Here is an 18096-nt window from a genome sequence, read left to right as displayed (position 1 = left end):
AAATAATGATTTTTAGGTTATTGGAGTTTAATATATTTTTAATGTTATAAATTACACTTGTACAGTAAGTTTCATTTCCCTCAAATCTTACCATTGACAGCAAAGTTACAAGAACGTTCCACTTTTCTTGAAATTTTACATTTAAAAAAACCTAATGCTTCTTTTACAAAATGATGTAGACTTGTAAGGTCTTTTGTTTTGTTAAAAGGGATATTTGAATGGATGCAATGCACCAGGCTTCATAACAATTGAAATTTGTTTAGGTCCAGCATATAATGATTGGACTATAATGACTCTGTTTTTGCTTTTATTGTATTAATGCTCATTTGTCCCATTGTTAATTAACTGTGTTTTTTGTAAAGGATTGTTGAACAACTCACAATGGGCTAACTGATGGCTGGCATATACAGTGAAACATGTTTCAAGAAAAACATTCTCCCAAACATATTTCCTCAAACTATGCTTGGAAAATTATTCAAGCAGTGCATGGTCATATCTGTAACATGCTTTAAAATCAATGGAAGATTTAATGCAGTGGTTGATGCTGCACTTGTAATTGCATTTAAACTTTGTAAAAAATAGAAAGAAGTGAAGAAACAGTTATTTGGACAAGGAAGTAGATCCTAAATCACCAAGTGAGAGAAGTGTGCCATAGTTTTTAAAAAAGGTAAGTTTAAATAGTCACTTAAGTTTTCATAATTCATACACTGTGTTTTCCACATTTCAGTTGTGTACTTATAGTAGTTCTTGTCTTGTATGTCCAACAGATATAGTCTGTCACTGTACTTTTCAATAAAATGTATTTTGACAAAAGAAGAATTTCAAAGCATTCTATATTCTATTCAAATTGCTACCTTGCAAGGTCATTTGACAAACTCCCATTAACAGTCTTTCCTAATTGATCAAAATTAAAATGTTTTTCAGAAGAGAGGCCACTTCTACTCTGTGACAGATACTTCCTTGTTTGTAAAAATGTGGAAATAATTTTTACAGATGACAAAACATCATGTCTTGAAATATCTTTCCTTGTGTATATTGGCCATTAGGCACAAATATGACATATGAAACGTTAGTGAAAGACTGGTTTTAGCCTAGGAATATGACTGACAAATGCTCAGTAAGCTCTTTAGTGTTTCATTGATTTCACTTTAGTTTTGGAATTTTTACACTTTCAGCAGGAGAAAATTTTAAAGTTACACTAGCATTTATAATTTAGCTTTTTAATATAATCAAACCCTTCAGATGTATTATAAAGAAAGAGGAGAAACCAATCACAAGTGCTTAACCCATGAGGCAGAAAGGTTCCTTTCATATTACTTATACTTAATAAATTCTTAGCAAGCACTTGATGAAATACTTACTTAGTTGGAAAGGTTTACAGTCACAAAAACAGTAACATATCAGAGGTCAAACAATACAAACTAGGTTTATCTAAGTTTCTTATGGAAAAAAAAGAAAATATTTCACCTTGATACACTCTACAATTACCTTTATTTTTCCCACCACCCACACTTTCAAACATAGTTAGTTGCCAAAAAAACAAATAGCAGCATTTTGAAAGTAACTTATTAAAATAGATTAAGTCTAAGAGTTACAGGCCTGGCATGGCCAAGTGGTTAAGGCACTTGACTTATAATCCTAGGGCTGCGGGTTTGAATCCCAATTGCACCAAACATGCTTGCCCTTTCAGCTGTGGGGGCATTATAATATAATGGTCAATCCCACTATTCATTGGTAAAAGAGTAGCCTAAGGGTTGGCAGTGGGTGGTGATGACTAGCTGTCTTTCCTCTAGTCTTACACTGCTAAATTAGGGATGGTTAGTGCAGATAGCTCTAATGTAGCTTTTCATGAAATTCAAAATAAACCAAACTAAGAGTTGCATACAGTATAAAATATTTTAAAATTAGGAACCATTTTATTAAGTAGTTTATACACTGAGTTTAATGCTAGTTTTAGGAGTTGCTATTTGTTACATGACAGTGTAAATTGAATCAGTAGTGCGATTATGGAGTAATCACCCTGACATCTGAGCAATTGTAAGACAGTCCAAATCCAGAAGACAACAGGAATTTTTTGTTCAGTCCATGGTAGGATGAGGATCTTTGTTAGCTGGCCCTGTGCTGATCCAACACCAGATTGCTTGGGAACTAACATACAGGCAGTTATAGGATGGGGAAAACCAGATTGAGAGGTGAAATATATTTGATGAATCATTTCTAGTCCAAAACCAGACAGAGGCAGGAATTTTTCATCTGTTTCATGGTAGGAGGATGGTTCACACCATCTACCCCAAAGAACAATACCATCCTATCTTATATTGAGTGGAATTGCTTATAGTCAGAAGGAAGTCTTCTGTCCACTACCTCACTGGATAGGAACCAGCAAGTAGCAAAGACTCCTATACTTCACTAGAAGAGGATGGTAGAAGTGCACTGGGGAACCAGGAGGAACTTAAAATCTTAAGACTGTGCAATGCGTGACCACCAAATCCTTTTTTTGAAATTGGGCTATTCCAAGTTTATCCATTTATGATGGGCAGTTATTCCAACACTGTTTTGCTTGTGGTGGTCTATGAGTAGGTACAATCTGTATCAGGCCTTGTTTAGTAAATGATATACTATGAAGAAACTTCTTGTGGCTTTGTGGAACATTCCATTACATCAGCAAGTATTTCAGTCCAAATAGCTTCATCGTGCAGACTTAAAGCTAAGTATATCCTGACAGGTACCACATGACACTCAGTGGTATCCTAGGAAGTACAATAAGGTGGTCCCTGTAATGGTAATGGAGAAAGAAAAGAAATTGTCCAGTCAGAGTCCATAGTGTGTGTGTAGAATAGTGACAGGAAGAAGTCGATATTCTGAAGAAGAAGAAACAGGCAGATGAAGGTATGCAAGGTAGTCCATGCATCAGTCTGCACAATTTCCCCAATGGATGATAAAAGTGAGTAGCCAGTGAGAGTAAGGTGTGGATTTGGTGAGAGAAGACTGGAAAGAGTCCATGTGAATCTATATCTAATGAAGCATAAGCTAGATGGATGAGCTGTAGCCATTCTGTGAGGATAATAGGAAAAATATCTTTTGGAGATGAGGAATTCTAATGAATAAATAAACAGAAGTATGATCCATTAAAATGTGCATAGATTTTCAAATGACAGTAAACCACAGAGATGGGACAGAGATAATGATCCAGATCAGAATGGGTATAAAAGTGAGAAATGGAAAGAAAGGAAGTAGAAGTGAATATGCTGTCCTTTTCATGAGCCACAGATGTTTGAGGTAAAAAAGTACAAGCAAGAAAACAAAGAATAGAAGAATAAGGGAAAAGAACAATTGCATATGCATCAGATCTCCTATGGCCATAGGTAAAATGTAAGACATAGGACTTAAGTCAAAGATGGTACAAAGAGCAAGAGATAAACACATTAAGGTAAAGTGATTATGCTACCAGGTGAGAGAGGGAGGAGTGAGGTTGAAGGAGTAGGGAGTATGATAGAGGAGGAAAGGACTAGTGAAAGGTCATTAGAAAAAAAATGAGCTGAATAGTACAACAGAAGAAGCCACAGTTGTTCCAACTGGTACAGGGTTATCAGGAGGACTCAAAAAGGAATGTTCTGAATGAGAAAACATATTCAAGGGAGAAGATAAATAGGAGGACATGCACAGAGAAATAGGGTAAAATGGTCTTGACTAAATATATCTAAAGCTAGAACTGAGAGAAGAGAAACAGGAGACCAGATAATGGGAAGTATAAGAAATGAATGAATTGAAATGAATAGCAAGAAAATTTATAAGAGGAATGCTCAGATGAGAGCATAGCCACTTGATCATCAAAGGATTGAGGGAACACTGTAGTTAGATTTTGACAAGCCTCAAGAGGATCTGCAATAAGATACAGGGGAATCAGAATATAACAGGCTATTAGGTGTATATGTAAACAATGGGCCCAGAAAAGAAGGTTGAGAACATGGAATCAGAGTGATATTGCATGCCTCCAAGGTGACTGATGGGGAAGACAACTGCAGAGTTGATTGTATGTATCATTACTAGACATCTAGAAAAATAATATAAAAACTGATGTACTGCCTTAAAGTCTAAAAAATAGATAGGAAAGGACTATCTGTTGTGGAGTCCTTAGGTCATCAAGTAGTTATTTGGTAACAGATAAAAAGCCAAACAAGAGAAAGAAAAAGGAACAGAGCCAAATGAGACAATAAGCATCTGAGACATACACCTCTGTCATCCATACACTTGGAGCAAGAGACCCCATGTGGTGAGAAACGTTCTCATGGTAAATTGAAAGATGTTGAGGAACTGAGACATGAAATATCTAAGACTGGACCAACTTTATGGATTCCATGATAACAAATAGAAAATGGGAATAAATCCTGGACAAAAAAAGGGAAATATTTCTAATAGTGATCTTAACCATTAGATTCAACAATGCCATGGACCAACATTGGCAAAAACAAAATCTCTTAGATGAGGTAATGTATTTGTAAATACTCCCACTATTAGGTTGGAACCTTATAACTAGTGGCACGAGAAAAAAACACATGTATAGAAAGCAGCACAAAATCAAGGAAAACTAATACATGAATGGAGGTAATATACATGTAAGAAATGTGGTATATATGCAATATTAATAATTATTCTGTAGGCTCTTCCTTTTGGTGTAGAGAAATGGGAAGAAAAAAATTAAATAATTTTATGTGGCCTTGTTATGATAATGCACTATTTCTCAACTACAATTTCTATAGTAAGAAATTTTAGCTGCAAAAGATGGCAAGATAAATCTTAGATCTCACATGTTGATAAATTTTCAACAGATCCTCTATTATACTTGGACTTTGGCTTCTGAGAAACTCTGCACCCCAGAGAATGAAGTTGAATCAGGGGACTTGTTATTCATACCAGGGGATATGCCTAGTTTATTTGCATTGGCTTTACGAGTCAGATGGTTCTTTTTTTGTAACTATAGCCTTTACTTTTCAGCTAAAGGAATTGCTATAAATTAGCTTTATGTGGTATTTGGAACCAATTTCAGTCCTAAGTGCTTTGCTGCGAGAATTTTTTCATTTCAAAGGAGAACATTAAAGGTGTTTTTTAAAAAATATCATGTTTTTTAGCCATGTAATCTATCTATGTGAATAAACTTTCTCAGAAAGGTTGTGACATATATTTCCATTAAGTTTACTACAATAGCATGCACTAATAAGACAGGCCTGCAAAGGTTTTATATGTTGAACAATAATTCCTGTATGCTGAATCCAAAATCTGAATCTATCAGACACAGATTTTTTTTCTCAAAACCTCATATATATTTATACACAAGTGAATCTTTTCAGTGAAATCAGGTCACATTTTGTATTAAAATGCCAACATCCACTGGCTGGAGACTTCTCTATAGTAATCATGACGAGAGTTGTTGATCATTCTAAAACCCGTAAGATACACACCACTAGCATATAAATCATTAACAGGCTGAAGGACTTGTCATTTTTGGATAGTATTTGTTTGAGCATGCACTTTTACATTATTATTTTCGTTTCAATATTCTTTATTTGTCACTATGCCATCAAAAAATTGTGTAAATGACCCAAAAATATTTTATTATATTTGTGGTAAACTTCTTGTAAATTTTATCCAAGTAAGAGTTTCTATATTCCCAATTTACAAAAAAAACTTTACATGACAGAGAAAAGGAATATTACTTTTGTAATCTGCATAACTGAATCATGGAAAATTTGTTTTTAAAACCCAAACAACTTTTTTTATGAAATTTAAATTTATAGGCCTGTGAAATGGTCAGAAATTTACCATGAATCATATATTTGTGACAGGATGATGTTTCAGTATGTATTATTCAAAAAAAGTGCAATTAACATTCTGTATATCCAACATATCATGTTACACCAAGAAATTTCCGATTTTAAAAATGACCTTTCAGCTTTCTCCTAACTAGAATCATACCATTGTTTCCAATATACAGCAATTCAATTTCTTGCTACTGTAGAACAGATTTTTCCTCTGAATATCAAATGTTTTTTTTAATAATGGTCCATACAGATCCAGAATTACTTGCAAGTCACATGCTTTTTCCATTGACTCTAAAGGAAGTTTCCTTAAAACTGTAAAATTATTATCAAAAGTAAAACCCTTATATTCCTCCAGCTAAAATATACCTTAAGATCATTTGAAAAATAAAATAAAAAATTTATTTCAAATTACTATAACTGCAGAGTCAAAATAAAAGACAAAAATATAAAGTAAATTACAATCTCTTTATTAAGAGATGTACATTATAAGTGTTTAAAAAGCTACACTTAAATTAGGCTGAAAAACTTTCATCTATAGTCAAATCATTTAAAATAACATGTTTTGTAAAAATACAAAACAGAGACACAATTTGTTTACACTGTACTGATATGTATATACACACTCATAATTCAGTTTATAAAGTTAAAATTATGTACATGCAAATGCAAATTTGACAAATTATTGATAATGTCTAGAATATACTTTAATTTATTATCTTTCATTTTATGAATAAGATGTAGCATTAAATATTATCACCTGTTTAAAATTTGGATCGTAATTTAGGAAAATACAAATAGAGTTTGTAACATGTATACTAAAATACAATAGTTTTTAAGAATTCCTTTTTTTTTCAGGACCCAAGCTATGCAATTAATTACATATTTTATGTAATATATGTAGGTTAAAATATATTTTGAAAATGAAAGAAAAGCTTGTATAGATGGAGAAATTTTAGATAAAAGTTAACAATGTTTTACTCTGAAATTTATTTCTGATACTAGTCTGCCCTCTAAGTTTCACTAAATAAAATTTGCCAAAGCTCACCAGTCTTTATACTCCATCAGTTCTGTGCAATTTCAGAACATGTGCTGGTTATGTGATTATTACTCTTCACCAGTTGTATTACACCATCTATAATGGTGCAGCTAGCTCCTTCTATTATTCTGAAACAATATTCACTTTTGAGAACTGACAGGTACAAACCATAAATGCTGGCATGTTAGTGAAGAGAAAGGATGAGAGGAGGTAACTGTGTATTAGAAATATATTTTCAGAGTAAGAAAATGTTAACTTCTAAAATGGTTCTACCTCCCCTCACTCAAAGCTAGAATTTTACATTGCCAAGGTGAAGCAGCTGGTGAAGGTGTATCAATCTCAAATCAAGCAGAAAGAGACTTCACTGAAAGAAGGAGTGTGCTAGAATCAGTGGGGTACAGCATGAAGGACAAGACTGAGACTCAATAAGGGAAAACAAAGAGATGTGAAGGATAGAGTAGGAAAATGGAGAGAATAAACATGGGAAGAAATGCTTTATGTAAACGAGAAAATTGCAACATGTTCAACAATGCAGCCCTATAACTAGAATAAAAGTTGACATGGACCAACCTTGATCAAACAAATAGGTGAAGAATTAAAAAGACTGAGGTACCAAAGGAGAGGGGGTGGTGGAAGCAACAACGAATGGACCAAGGTCTGAAGGTAGACCATCTCTGGTATACAGACAAGGAGAAAGGTTGAATAGAACCAGAAAGGAAAGATGCTACACAAGAAGCCAGTCCCCAAACTGAAACAAGAGACTGAACAAAAGCCGCACATAAAGATGGTGTTTGATGATGTTGGAATGAACTACATCCAACTGTGGTTGTCTGAGGAGAGACTGGGACAGAGGTAAGGGAAGGGGATATTGTCCAGTAAGGGTCAGATCAGAGAACCATGTCTGAGCAGGCCAATACAGAGCAACAAGCAAGACACAACAAGGATTGATCGAGGTAAGGGTAAACACTTTGAAGAGGAGTCTGATAAGAAGGTAAGCTTATAGGTGAGTACCCCTCCAACCTTAAATAAATGCTTCTACTCATAGAGTTGAAGGGTATGGAATCAGAGATCAAAGTGGATGAATTTTGGTATTCTAGTGAGTGACATATACACTACAAAGCCAAACGTATGTGGACACCCCTTCTAATTAGTGGGTTTGGCTATTTCAGCCACAGCCATTGCTAACAGATGCATAAAATCAAGCATACAGCCATGCAATCTCCATAGACAAACATTAGCAGCAGAATGAGTCATACTGAAGAGCTCAGTCACTATCAACGTGGTACCTTTCCATCAAGTCAGTTCATCAAATTTCTGCCCTGCTAGAGCTGCTCCGGTCAACTGTAAGTACTGTTCCTGTGAAGTGGAAATGTTTAGGAGCAACAACAGCTCAACCACAAAGTGGTTTGCCACACAAACTCACAGAATGTGATCACCGAGTGCTGAGGTGTGTATAGCGTACAAATCCTCTGTTCACAGTTGCAATGCTCACTACTGAGTTCCAAACTGCTTCTGGAAGCAATGTCAGCACAAGAACTGTTTGTCAGGAGCTTCATGAAATGAGTCTCTGTAGCTGAGCAGCTGCACACAAGCCTGAGATCACCATGCACAATTCCAAGCATTGGCTGGAGTGGTGTAAAGTACATCACCTTTGGATTCTGGAACAGTGAAAAAGCATTCTCTGGAATGATGAATCATGCATCACTTTCTGGCTGTCTGACAGATGAATCTGGGTTTGGTAGATGCCAACTGTAAAGTTTTGTAGAGAAGGAATAATAGTCTAGGGCTGTTTTTCATGGTTTGGGCAAGGCTCTTTAGTTCCAGTGAAGGGAAATCTTAATCCTACAGCATACAATGACATTCTATAGAATTATGTTCTTCCAACTTTGTGGCAGCAGTTTGGGGAAGGCCCTGTTTTGTTTCAGCATAACAATACCCCTATGCACAAAGTGATGTTCACAAAGACATGGTTTGCAAAATTTGGTGCGGAAAAACTTGTATGGTCTCCAAAAAGCCCTGACCTCAACCCCATCGAACACCTTTGGAATGCATTGGAATGCTGACTCTGAGCCAGGCCTTCTCATCCGACCTCACTAATGCTCTCTTGTGGCTGAATAGGAGCAAATCCCTGCAACCATGTTCCAAAATCTAGTGAAGAGCCTCCTCAGAAGAGTGAAGGCCATTATAACAGCAAAGGGGGACCAACTCCATATTAATGTCCATGGTTTTGGAATGAGATGTTCAACAAGCACATATGGGTGTGATGGTCGGGTGTCCACATACTTTTTGTTATGTATTGTATATATCTATATATGGTGTTCCCAGCGGAGAACACACCTTCCCAAACACCCATGGTAGAAGGGATCACTCTGTGACACAATATCATGGTATTACAGGAAAAGTTCCATTGGTCAGGCTGGGTTTGACTAAGATAGGAAATGAAGACAATCTCCCTGTGAACTAAAGCCTGTAATTTCCTGACAGACATTGTTGACCATGAGACCTGGGGACTTATGTCAAAACCATTCTTGACTGTCACAAGAATTTCATCATCCACCATGTTAAATCTTGAATTAAGATGAACGAATTAGAATTCAGAAAACAGAAATACTTAAAAAAGAAATAAGCAAAAACAATGGAAATCAAAAATGAAAATTAAATCTGATTAAATTTGTGATTCAAGTATAATTAAAATTTTGTGGTCACATGGAGACTAAGTTAAAACACATGTCACTCAAGAAAGTGAGGATTGTTCTAGAATAGTAGAGGGAGCTAGCTACACCAATATAGATGGCACAATGCAATTGAAGAAGTGTATTCTGTAATACTGTTAAACTGATGGGGTAAAGACCAGTGTGCTGTAACAAAATATTTTTAGCAATGCTTAGAGGGTAGATCAGGATTGAGAGAACTTTGGGTGAAAGTAGTACCATTTTGATAAAAAAAAGTATGATTTATAACGTTATTAAAACTAAAAAGATTTGGGAACTGTTTTAAACACCAAAAATACCAGCAAAAAGGTATTTGATTATCAGGGATATTAAAATCTAACTATAATTTTAATATTTTTTTAAACTATGGTATATTTTACAGCCAAAGTAATTTTCCTACATACAATGTACAAGTTAAGATCCATAACCACTTAGGACTATTCTAAAAATATTAATTACATCAAACACAGTCATTCAGATTCCTTACGTGCTGAGCTAATTGTAATGTATGAGAAAAAAAACAACTCTTCTTGTAAGTCCTTGGCTAAATACAAAACCCAAAGGTTTTTTTTTAAAAAAAGTTCTTGTTTGTAACTAAGCACAAAGCTACACAAAGGGCTGTCCGTGCTCTACCCACCACAGGTATTGAAACCTGGTTTTTAGTGTTGTAGGCCTGCAGGCATACCACTGTGCCACTGGGGGAGGCAAACTTCTTAAAGTTGAGAGTTGAGGATTGTTTTTTACACTTTTTTACTTATTAAGCCTTTTTGATCACTCATATCAATCACAAAATCATGTGGTTCTTCTACATGTAATGTGCTTTCTTGTTCATCATTCACCCCAGTATTTTGTGTTTTCTTCTCAAACTGTTCCTCCTTGAGATTCTCAGGTTGAGTCTTGTCAAGGAGGTGTCTATTTTTGGCACTTGCAGTATCTACATTTTCTGTTTGACTGATGAAGCTATCTATAGTTTGTATATTTCCACTCCCCATGTTAACTTCTCCATCTTTTATTTGCATTTCTATGCCAAATACATCAAAAACATTAGGTGGTTTAATATCAGAATTAGGATTTATTTTACCCAAAAACGTTTTCGTCAGTGAACTATAGGCATGATATTCTTTATTTTCAACCCATGGAGGAAATTCCTGTTGTTTTTGTACACATCTTCCATCACTGCAGTTTTCTTCCCGTTTCCAAGGCAAAGTTGTTTCAGTTAATGTAAGAGGTTGGAGTTCTCTTGTTGGATGAGATATTTTGTTGAAATCTAAAAAGGGAACAAAATTGAGCAGCTTATGTTGTAAAGAAACGATCATTGTGAATTTAAAGCAACATAGATAGTAAGAAAATTTACAGTTTTAAAATTTTACATTCACTGTATAGCATTAATTAAAATATGCTTTTGAAAATATTAAAAAATGTTTATACCATATAACTTATTTCGAAAGCATTTTAAGATTATATATGATGTATTTAATTGTTCTGCAAGCCATTAAAATGCATGAAATGGGCTTACAATGGAAAAACAAACATTTAAAAAATTTACTTGTAAGGACTTTATCATAAATTATAAAATTCACAGTTTATTAATACATTGAACCTGTGTACATTCATATTAGACTAATGAGCATATGCAGCAGAAATTCAAATTTGTTTTTTAATATCTTCCAAGTTAATCTAATCTAATATTGCTAAATTAATGTATAACAACAGTGGACTAAAAAAGGTTTATAGTTTCAGATTTTGTATCGTAATATTTTTATATCAGCAAATAAATATTTGACACAGAAAATGTCAAAAAGAGAAGCTTTCTGAAATAATCAGCACATTTTCATTAAATATTTCAAGCTGGACATGCATTTTGAAATATACAATATATATTGTATAAAAAAAACAAAAATTATTATAGACACATTAATTACACATATCAATTATTTTCAATGAAATTATGTTGTCTTTTGCTAATTTTGTAAATCAAAAAACTTCTGTGAGGAAAGTTTTTTTTTATAGCTAGACTTCATACAAAATAACAGCAACAATTTTCATATTAGCTTACCAGAATTTGAAACAGCTTCATAGCTTTCAGGTAAAGGTGTTGGTGCAGTAAAAGTAATTCCTTCTTCATCATCTTGAATAAACATATTATTAGAATATGAGTAATTATGATCTTTAGGAGAGTTGGCCTCCACCTCTGAGATCTCGGATATACTGGCTGGAAGATTGAACCTTAACATTCCAGCCTTATGGGGCTTCAAATCTGGAAAAAAAGGAGAATGTAAGCTATGCAAATATCAAACTTAATATTTTGTAAAATCTAAAGCTGTGTGAAGTAACAAGGTGTTTTGAACAAGTTTGGTAAGTAATACTTAAAATTTGTTTAGTAAATTTTAGATAGTTTGATACAAAAACAAAATACTATGATATGAAAACAAAAAAATAAAAATATTTTCTGTCAAAAGCTTTGTGTATTTTAATTTTTGTTTTATACATTACATTATGAAACTAAATTGACACAAGTTTCAAATATCAGTTTCAGTAAGTCACTATAAAATGTTAACTGCTATGTTAAAGAATTTTCAATTATCAAAAGTATAAACTGTTACCTGTATTAAGTTTTCCTTGGCTATTCTCTTTATGAGATGTAAGTTCTTTTCCATTATAAAAGTGACCATTCATAACGTGTTTATGATGGTTTCCTTTCCGTTTCTTCTTATTTTTGTCATGAAGTACACGACGGATTTGCATGCGGGTATTGTGGTGGAAAGGAGGATGTGGAGCAGTTTCATCAATCATATCACGACTATATCGACGAACCTACAATAACATTATTCTATTTATTTGCTATTTAAAAATTCAAGAATTTTTCTCCAAACCCAAAACATAACCACTATTAAAAACATGTAACATATATATATATACACACACACACACATAACTTTCAGAATTTTAACTTAAAACACTACTAATTGAAAGTTTTATAGAACCATAAATTATTACTAAGAATGCACATTATTTTATCTCTTATAATATTCTTCAAACTTATAATGCACCAACTTTAAGAAACTAGGAAAAGTGGTAGCATTAGAGTAATTGTTTGCTGGTGATGACCAATACTGTTTTATGATAATTCTTCACATTATCATGAAATGCAGTAGTTGTTGTTCAATGCACTTTTAATCATTTTTATAAATAGCAAGTTCCTCTTTACATACTAGTACCACAGATGCTAGAAAACTATGAATTTAGAAAATAAAATCAGCATTTGTATGATGGATAGATTTGGGAAAATATTACTGAATTATATTTTGCAAGTAGCTAGATGATAACTCCCAAACTGTTAATGATATTAACTTTATTTTTCTCTCAAACCAAAATTATAACACAACAAGTTGTGAAGATGGTATTTGCAATAAAACCATGGATGTTTTTTCAACATGTTTATGTTTATCTTAAATAACAAATATATATTGATTAACTGTTGGTTTTGAGGAATGTTTCTCTATTACTAAACAAAGATGTTCCCCAGCTAATCTAGTGTGACTGCTTGGTGAATATGGTATATATAAAATTAGTCACTTAATCCTTAATGTGAAGAAGTAGTCTAAGAAGTTACTGATAAGTCTGTTCTCAAGATAGTTTCCTTTTCAGGAGAGGCAGTGATAGAGTATGCACACTAATGACAAGTTTTATTATCAATCAAGAAGAAAGTAATTTAAAGTATTCTGAACATCATTTGTAATAATGTAAAAATACATACATCTATGTGAGCAGAAGTCTCATATTTTCTGAATGTCATCCCAAATCATGTTTAACTATTTTACAGTCAGTGTGTCACTTTTAAGTTTGCATTACATTACAACTGTTGTTATGTGTGGGAATGGTTTGTTTTGTTTTGAATTTTTGTACAAAGCTATATGAGGAATATTTACACTAGCCATCCATAATTTAACAGTGAAAGACTAGAGGGAATGCATCCTGTCATCACTACCTACCACCATCACATATGCTGCTCTTTTACCAACAAATAACAGGATTGATTACCATATCATAATGCCCCTATGGCTGAAAAGGTGAGCATGTTTGGTGAGACAAGGATTCAAACCTGTGTCTATCAGATTTTGAATCAAGCACCCTAACCTCCTGGCTGTTGAGGAATGAACATATTATTATGATGGATAGTTGAAAATAATTTGACATGTCAGAATACTACTGCAGACTAATTCCATATTCACAGCTTGTTCTGATATATTATCTTGCTTTAAGAAAACAAATTTCACTTTCATTAATAATTTAAGATATAATTTAGCCATTTGCAAAATATATACCAATATATACTGATGTTGAATTTATTTTTTGTATAAATTGAAATATTAAACATACATATATATATTTCAGTTATTTAATATTTGCAATTCTACTTTATAATAAACTCAAGTAGATTTTTACCACTACTAAAATAATCATATTTGCAAATAAATTAAACATTATTAGGTTAAATCAAGATTTTGTTACTCTTAATTTATAAATATACCATTAATATATATAATTGTATAGTAACATGGTCAAAGAGGTGAAAAACTGGTACAGATAATGCAGAATAATGATCAAAGTGTTTATTCTCGTGATTCACTAAATTATCACTTTGCATTATTTTAGTGACTATTAGTGTATATGTAGAAAATGTTCAGAAATAATACTACTTACATTGAGTACAGAAAAACCAAAACTAGCAACTAATATTTCCATATACATATGATACTAGATAGCAGTAAAGTAAATTGTGGTATTACGAAAAAGACAACTCATTTTCAGTTAGTGAGATCAAACATTTTCTAGGAGGATAAGAATAAACAGAAAAACATTTTCATCATGTTTGAGTGAAGTAGAATCAAGAGAATAATATTTTTTATTTCTCTTAGAAAAACAATAAACAAAACAGTTAAATCAATTACCACATAGCTTCAAATACATTCCAGTAAAACAAGTACAACAATTAGATGAAAAATATAAAAAAAAATAATCCAAAGAAAGATTAGCTCAATAAAAATAATATTCAGAAAGGAATGCAAAAAAATAAGCAGTATAATATTTTTTCTCCTCTACTTAAGGTTAAGGTGTACTACTCAATATACCATTTGTTTCATATTTGTTTAATTTTATATTATGGTTGATTCACAAACCTATTTTAGTTTAACATGATTTTAAACAACTTTTAATGGCAATTTTTCTTTATAAAGTACTAATCTGCCAAAATATTATTTAAAATTATGATTTAATTTTATTAGTTTAGTATGTTCAATAAATGATTACTGGTAATTGGTTAGTGAGTTATAAATAAACGTTATATAAACAAAAATCTTTTCTGGTTTATTGGAACATATCTGTTTGTTGTCAAGAAAGCATAAATTGTTAAATTACGTTTAATGTTTGGAAAGATTATGTTGTTATTTCTAGTTCATTTAATATAAGATAATCATGCTCCTTTTATAAAGAAAAGTTTCAGAGAGGCCATGAAATACTGACATAGAAGAACAGTCTTTTATAAGATGATTAGAAATGGAAGTTTTGAGTGACTACTTAGGCAGAATGTAAAAAGTATTATTAATTATATAAAAATATAGATAATGGATTGGTTTTGAATTAACAAGTAATACCTGTGGTCTAAGGCCTTTTGGTTGTTTAAGTGAACTGCTTTTAAATTAACAAAATGAAATCCTTTTATATATGTGCATTACAATCACTAAAAGTATTTAATTCTGAAAGGAAATGTTGTATTACAAATCTGGAATTCCACTTGTGATTTTAATTAGGACTATGTCAGTAGTAAAGTAATTTTGACACAAAAAATTGAATGTTTACAGTTACGTTGCAGAAAGGTCTGAATATACTTAATCTATTCTAGCAACTATCTCTCTGATAGAGGAGAAATCAGACTTACCCTACGAGGTGGACTAAACATAGAATCATTCAGAATGTGGTGAAGTTCTGCATCAGCAAGGTCCTTGCAGCTTGGAGAGTACTCAAGTTCACCAATGTCCAAATTTACAAAACTTGACTCATTTTGAGATGTATAAGTTCCTGAACTTGAAACAGTCTCATTTGGATATCTGAGGATATAAAGAAAATTAACTTTGAATAGAAAAATTCATATGAAATAGCTGCAGTTAATTTAATTACAGAAATATTAATGCAAGCCAGAATTTTACACAGAAATCACGAACAAAATCAAAATACATTGTAAAAAATGACGTTTTTGGTATTAGTTGAAACTTAACAACAATTTACAACAAAACCTTTTATTCGAGATAAAAGGTTTATATATATAATGAATATCTTAGTTAAAAAATTGAGACTAATCTTATTTGTGAAAACTTTCTCCTTTTTTTACATAACATATTAAATAGCAATTTATTATGTTAGCTACCTACCTTACCAAGTTTGTCTGGGTGTAGGTTTTAATCAAGTTTGATAAAGAGATACCCTGACCATTGCCTATTACTGATACCATGCTATTGTTCTGTTTCACAAGATTCATTGCATCTGCCAAGTTTAGCTTGGAATATGTCTCAAAGATCTTTGGTTCCCTAACATGATGATCACGTGTGAGGAGAGGCCGGATGAATCTGTTGTTATAGTGCCTAAACCTGGCAATAATATAATATGATTAAAATTTCAGAATACTACAAATAACACACAAATAACAAGAAACTTGCACGATGCCCATTAAAAGTTTGTAAATTTGAACCACTTGTTTATAAGGTACAAAATTATATGTAATTTTTACTATACAATATTATGAAGTTCACCAATATGATTAAGTGTAAGTAATTTATTCTTACCTAAAATAATTCATACATTTGAAATTTGTCATAATAGAGATTTATATTAGGTGTATCTATACATATATATCGTATATTGAAATAACATAGGTATCTGTCTTCTCATAGATTTAAATATTCAGATTTATTTCTTTGTTTTTAATATGTATAGGTTTTATAAAAAGATGGTCAAAAATAGCCTTTAAGTTAATCATACTTTAAGTTAACTTTGCTACTTGTTATTTGTCAAGGATAAATACATCCTATTAATCACTTCTTGCAAGCACTACTAAATGCAACTTTCTATAAGGGTATAGTTAGTAATGCCTTTTGGTGGTTACTTAGATTATACCAAGAATATGTATTCTGGAAATAACTTGTTACACGGTAATACCAATGAAATTGTATAAATATAGGGTTTCTTGAAATTTAAAATCAAGATAGAGTAGAGAGACAGCAGGGAAAACCTGAAATGTAGCAAGAGGGCTGAGCCTCTAGTCCAGCAAACAGATACACAATGTTTTTGTGTGTGTTCTTTGACTTATTAAATATTTTTCATTTCGTTCATTACATTTTTATCCAGTCCCTTTATTTCATTTGTTATAATCTTAATTAATAAGCATTCTAGTATTAGTCCATAATTTAATATCTTGATTACATGAATTTTCTGTTTTGCACACCTATCTGGTGAAGTTCAGATCTATATTTATTCAAATGAATATAGAAAATCTGTACATACACAATTATTACATCTATCCTTCCCATATGGATACATTTAGTAGAATAATACTAATGACATCATTTATAGAAACAAACTAAAACATAAAGAAAAAAAATATCTACTCGTATAAGATATTCAAGTAATACAAACTTTGTTATATAATTTTTTTTTTCTGTTGCTATTTCTGATACACAGTAGTTGAACATAAATTGATTGTCATTATTAGGGTAATGATAGTGTATTTTAAGTTACTCTTTTCATATTTTAATTTAGATGTTTGTTAGCTAGTGAAAACTTCTTGAAACATCATGATAATACAATATCTAAAAATTTCATGAAAATGAAAGCCTATTTAGAATCTGAAGGCTTTCTATGTCAATTATAAAAACTAGATTGTATACAAATACCAGACTCAATGAATTATTTAAGTTATTCATTTCACTGTCAGTTATTAACTCAGTTAGTAACCTGAACAATAAGTTAGTCAGTATGTTTATTATTGATTAATTGATGAAAAAAATCCAGTAAGTGTATTTGCAAGTTAAGCATTTATTAGTTTCATAATTTGTATTGAAACATTATTATGAAGATAGGTTTATTAGTGAATATAGCCTGTATAAAGCATTATTAATGAAACAAATTACTTTATAATTATGTAGACTGGAAATTGTACTATTTTACTAGATAATCTAAAAGAATCCACCTGCTGACAGGAAACCTTACAATAGTTTTGTAAATTAATTCATATATGTTTCTATGTTAGTGTAACGGATCTACTATTGTGTATTTATTTTAGGGTCTACGCTTTTTTCTCTATAGTTTTCTTTTTGCATATGGGGTATAGTGTTTACGAAAACGCGTTAAATCATTGTTCTCAAGTGAAATTTGATGAAGGTTCTACAGACTCGTGCGATATGTATACAAATTAACGCGCCACAAACGAGAATATTGTGGGACAGCCACAGTCAGTGTGCTATAGATCTAGGAAGCT

At 32.1% G+C, this 18096-nt stretch overlaps 1 protein-coding gene across 2 annotated transcripts in view; it reads right to left on the bottom strand.

The window, feature by feature from the left end:
- Nucleotides 1-6265: 6265 nt before the first annotated feature.
- Nucleotides 6266-18096, bottom strand: part of LOC143248752 (Na(+)/H(+) exchanger protein 2-like) — a 52997-nt gene continuing 41166 nt past the window's right edge. For both annotated transcript variants that reach the window (XM_076497439.1, XM_076497448.1), the window contains exons 8-12: nt 15995-16210; nt 15505-15673; nt 12170-12380; nt 11623-11823; nt 6266-10833 (exon numbers count right to left, since the gene is read on the bottom strand). In XM_076497439.1, the coding sequence (XP_076353554.1) occupies nt 10307-10833; nt 11623-11823; nt 12170-12380; nt 15505-15673; nt 15995-16210 (1324 nt within the window). In that variant the 3' untranslated portion in view covers nt 6266-10306. The remainder of the gene's footprint in view (nt 10834-11622; nt 11824-12169; nt 12381-15504; nt 15674-15994; nt 16211-18096) is intronic.

This window comes from Tachypleus tridentatus, chromosome 1 (assembly GCF_004210375.1).
Source record: "Tachypleus tridentatus isolate NWPU-2018 chromosome 1, ASM421037v1, whole genome shotgun sequence".
In the NCBI taxonomy this organism is placed as follows: Eukaryota; Metazoa; Arthropoda; class Merostomata; order Xiphosura; family Limulidae; genus Tachypleus; species Tachypleus tridentatus.
The sequence above is the reverse complement of the archived record's forward strand: the minus strand, read 5'-3'. Positions and strand labels throughout refer to the sequence as shown.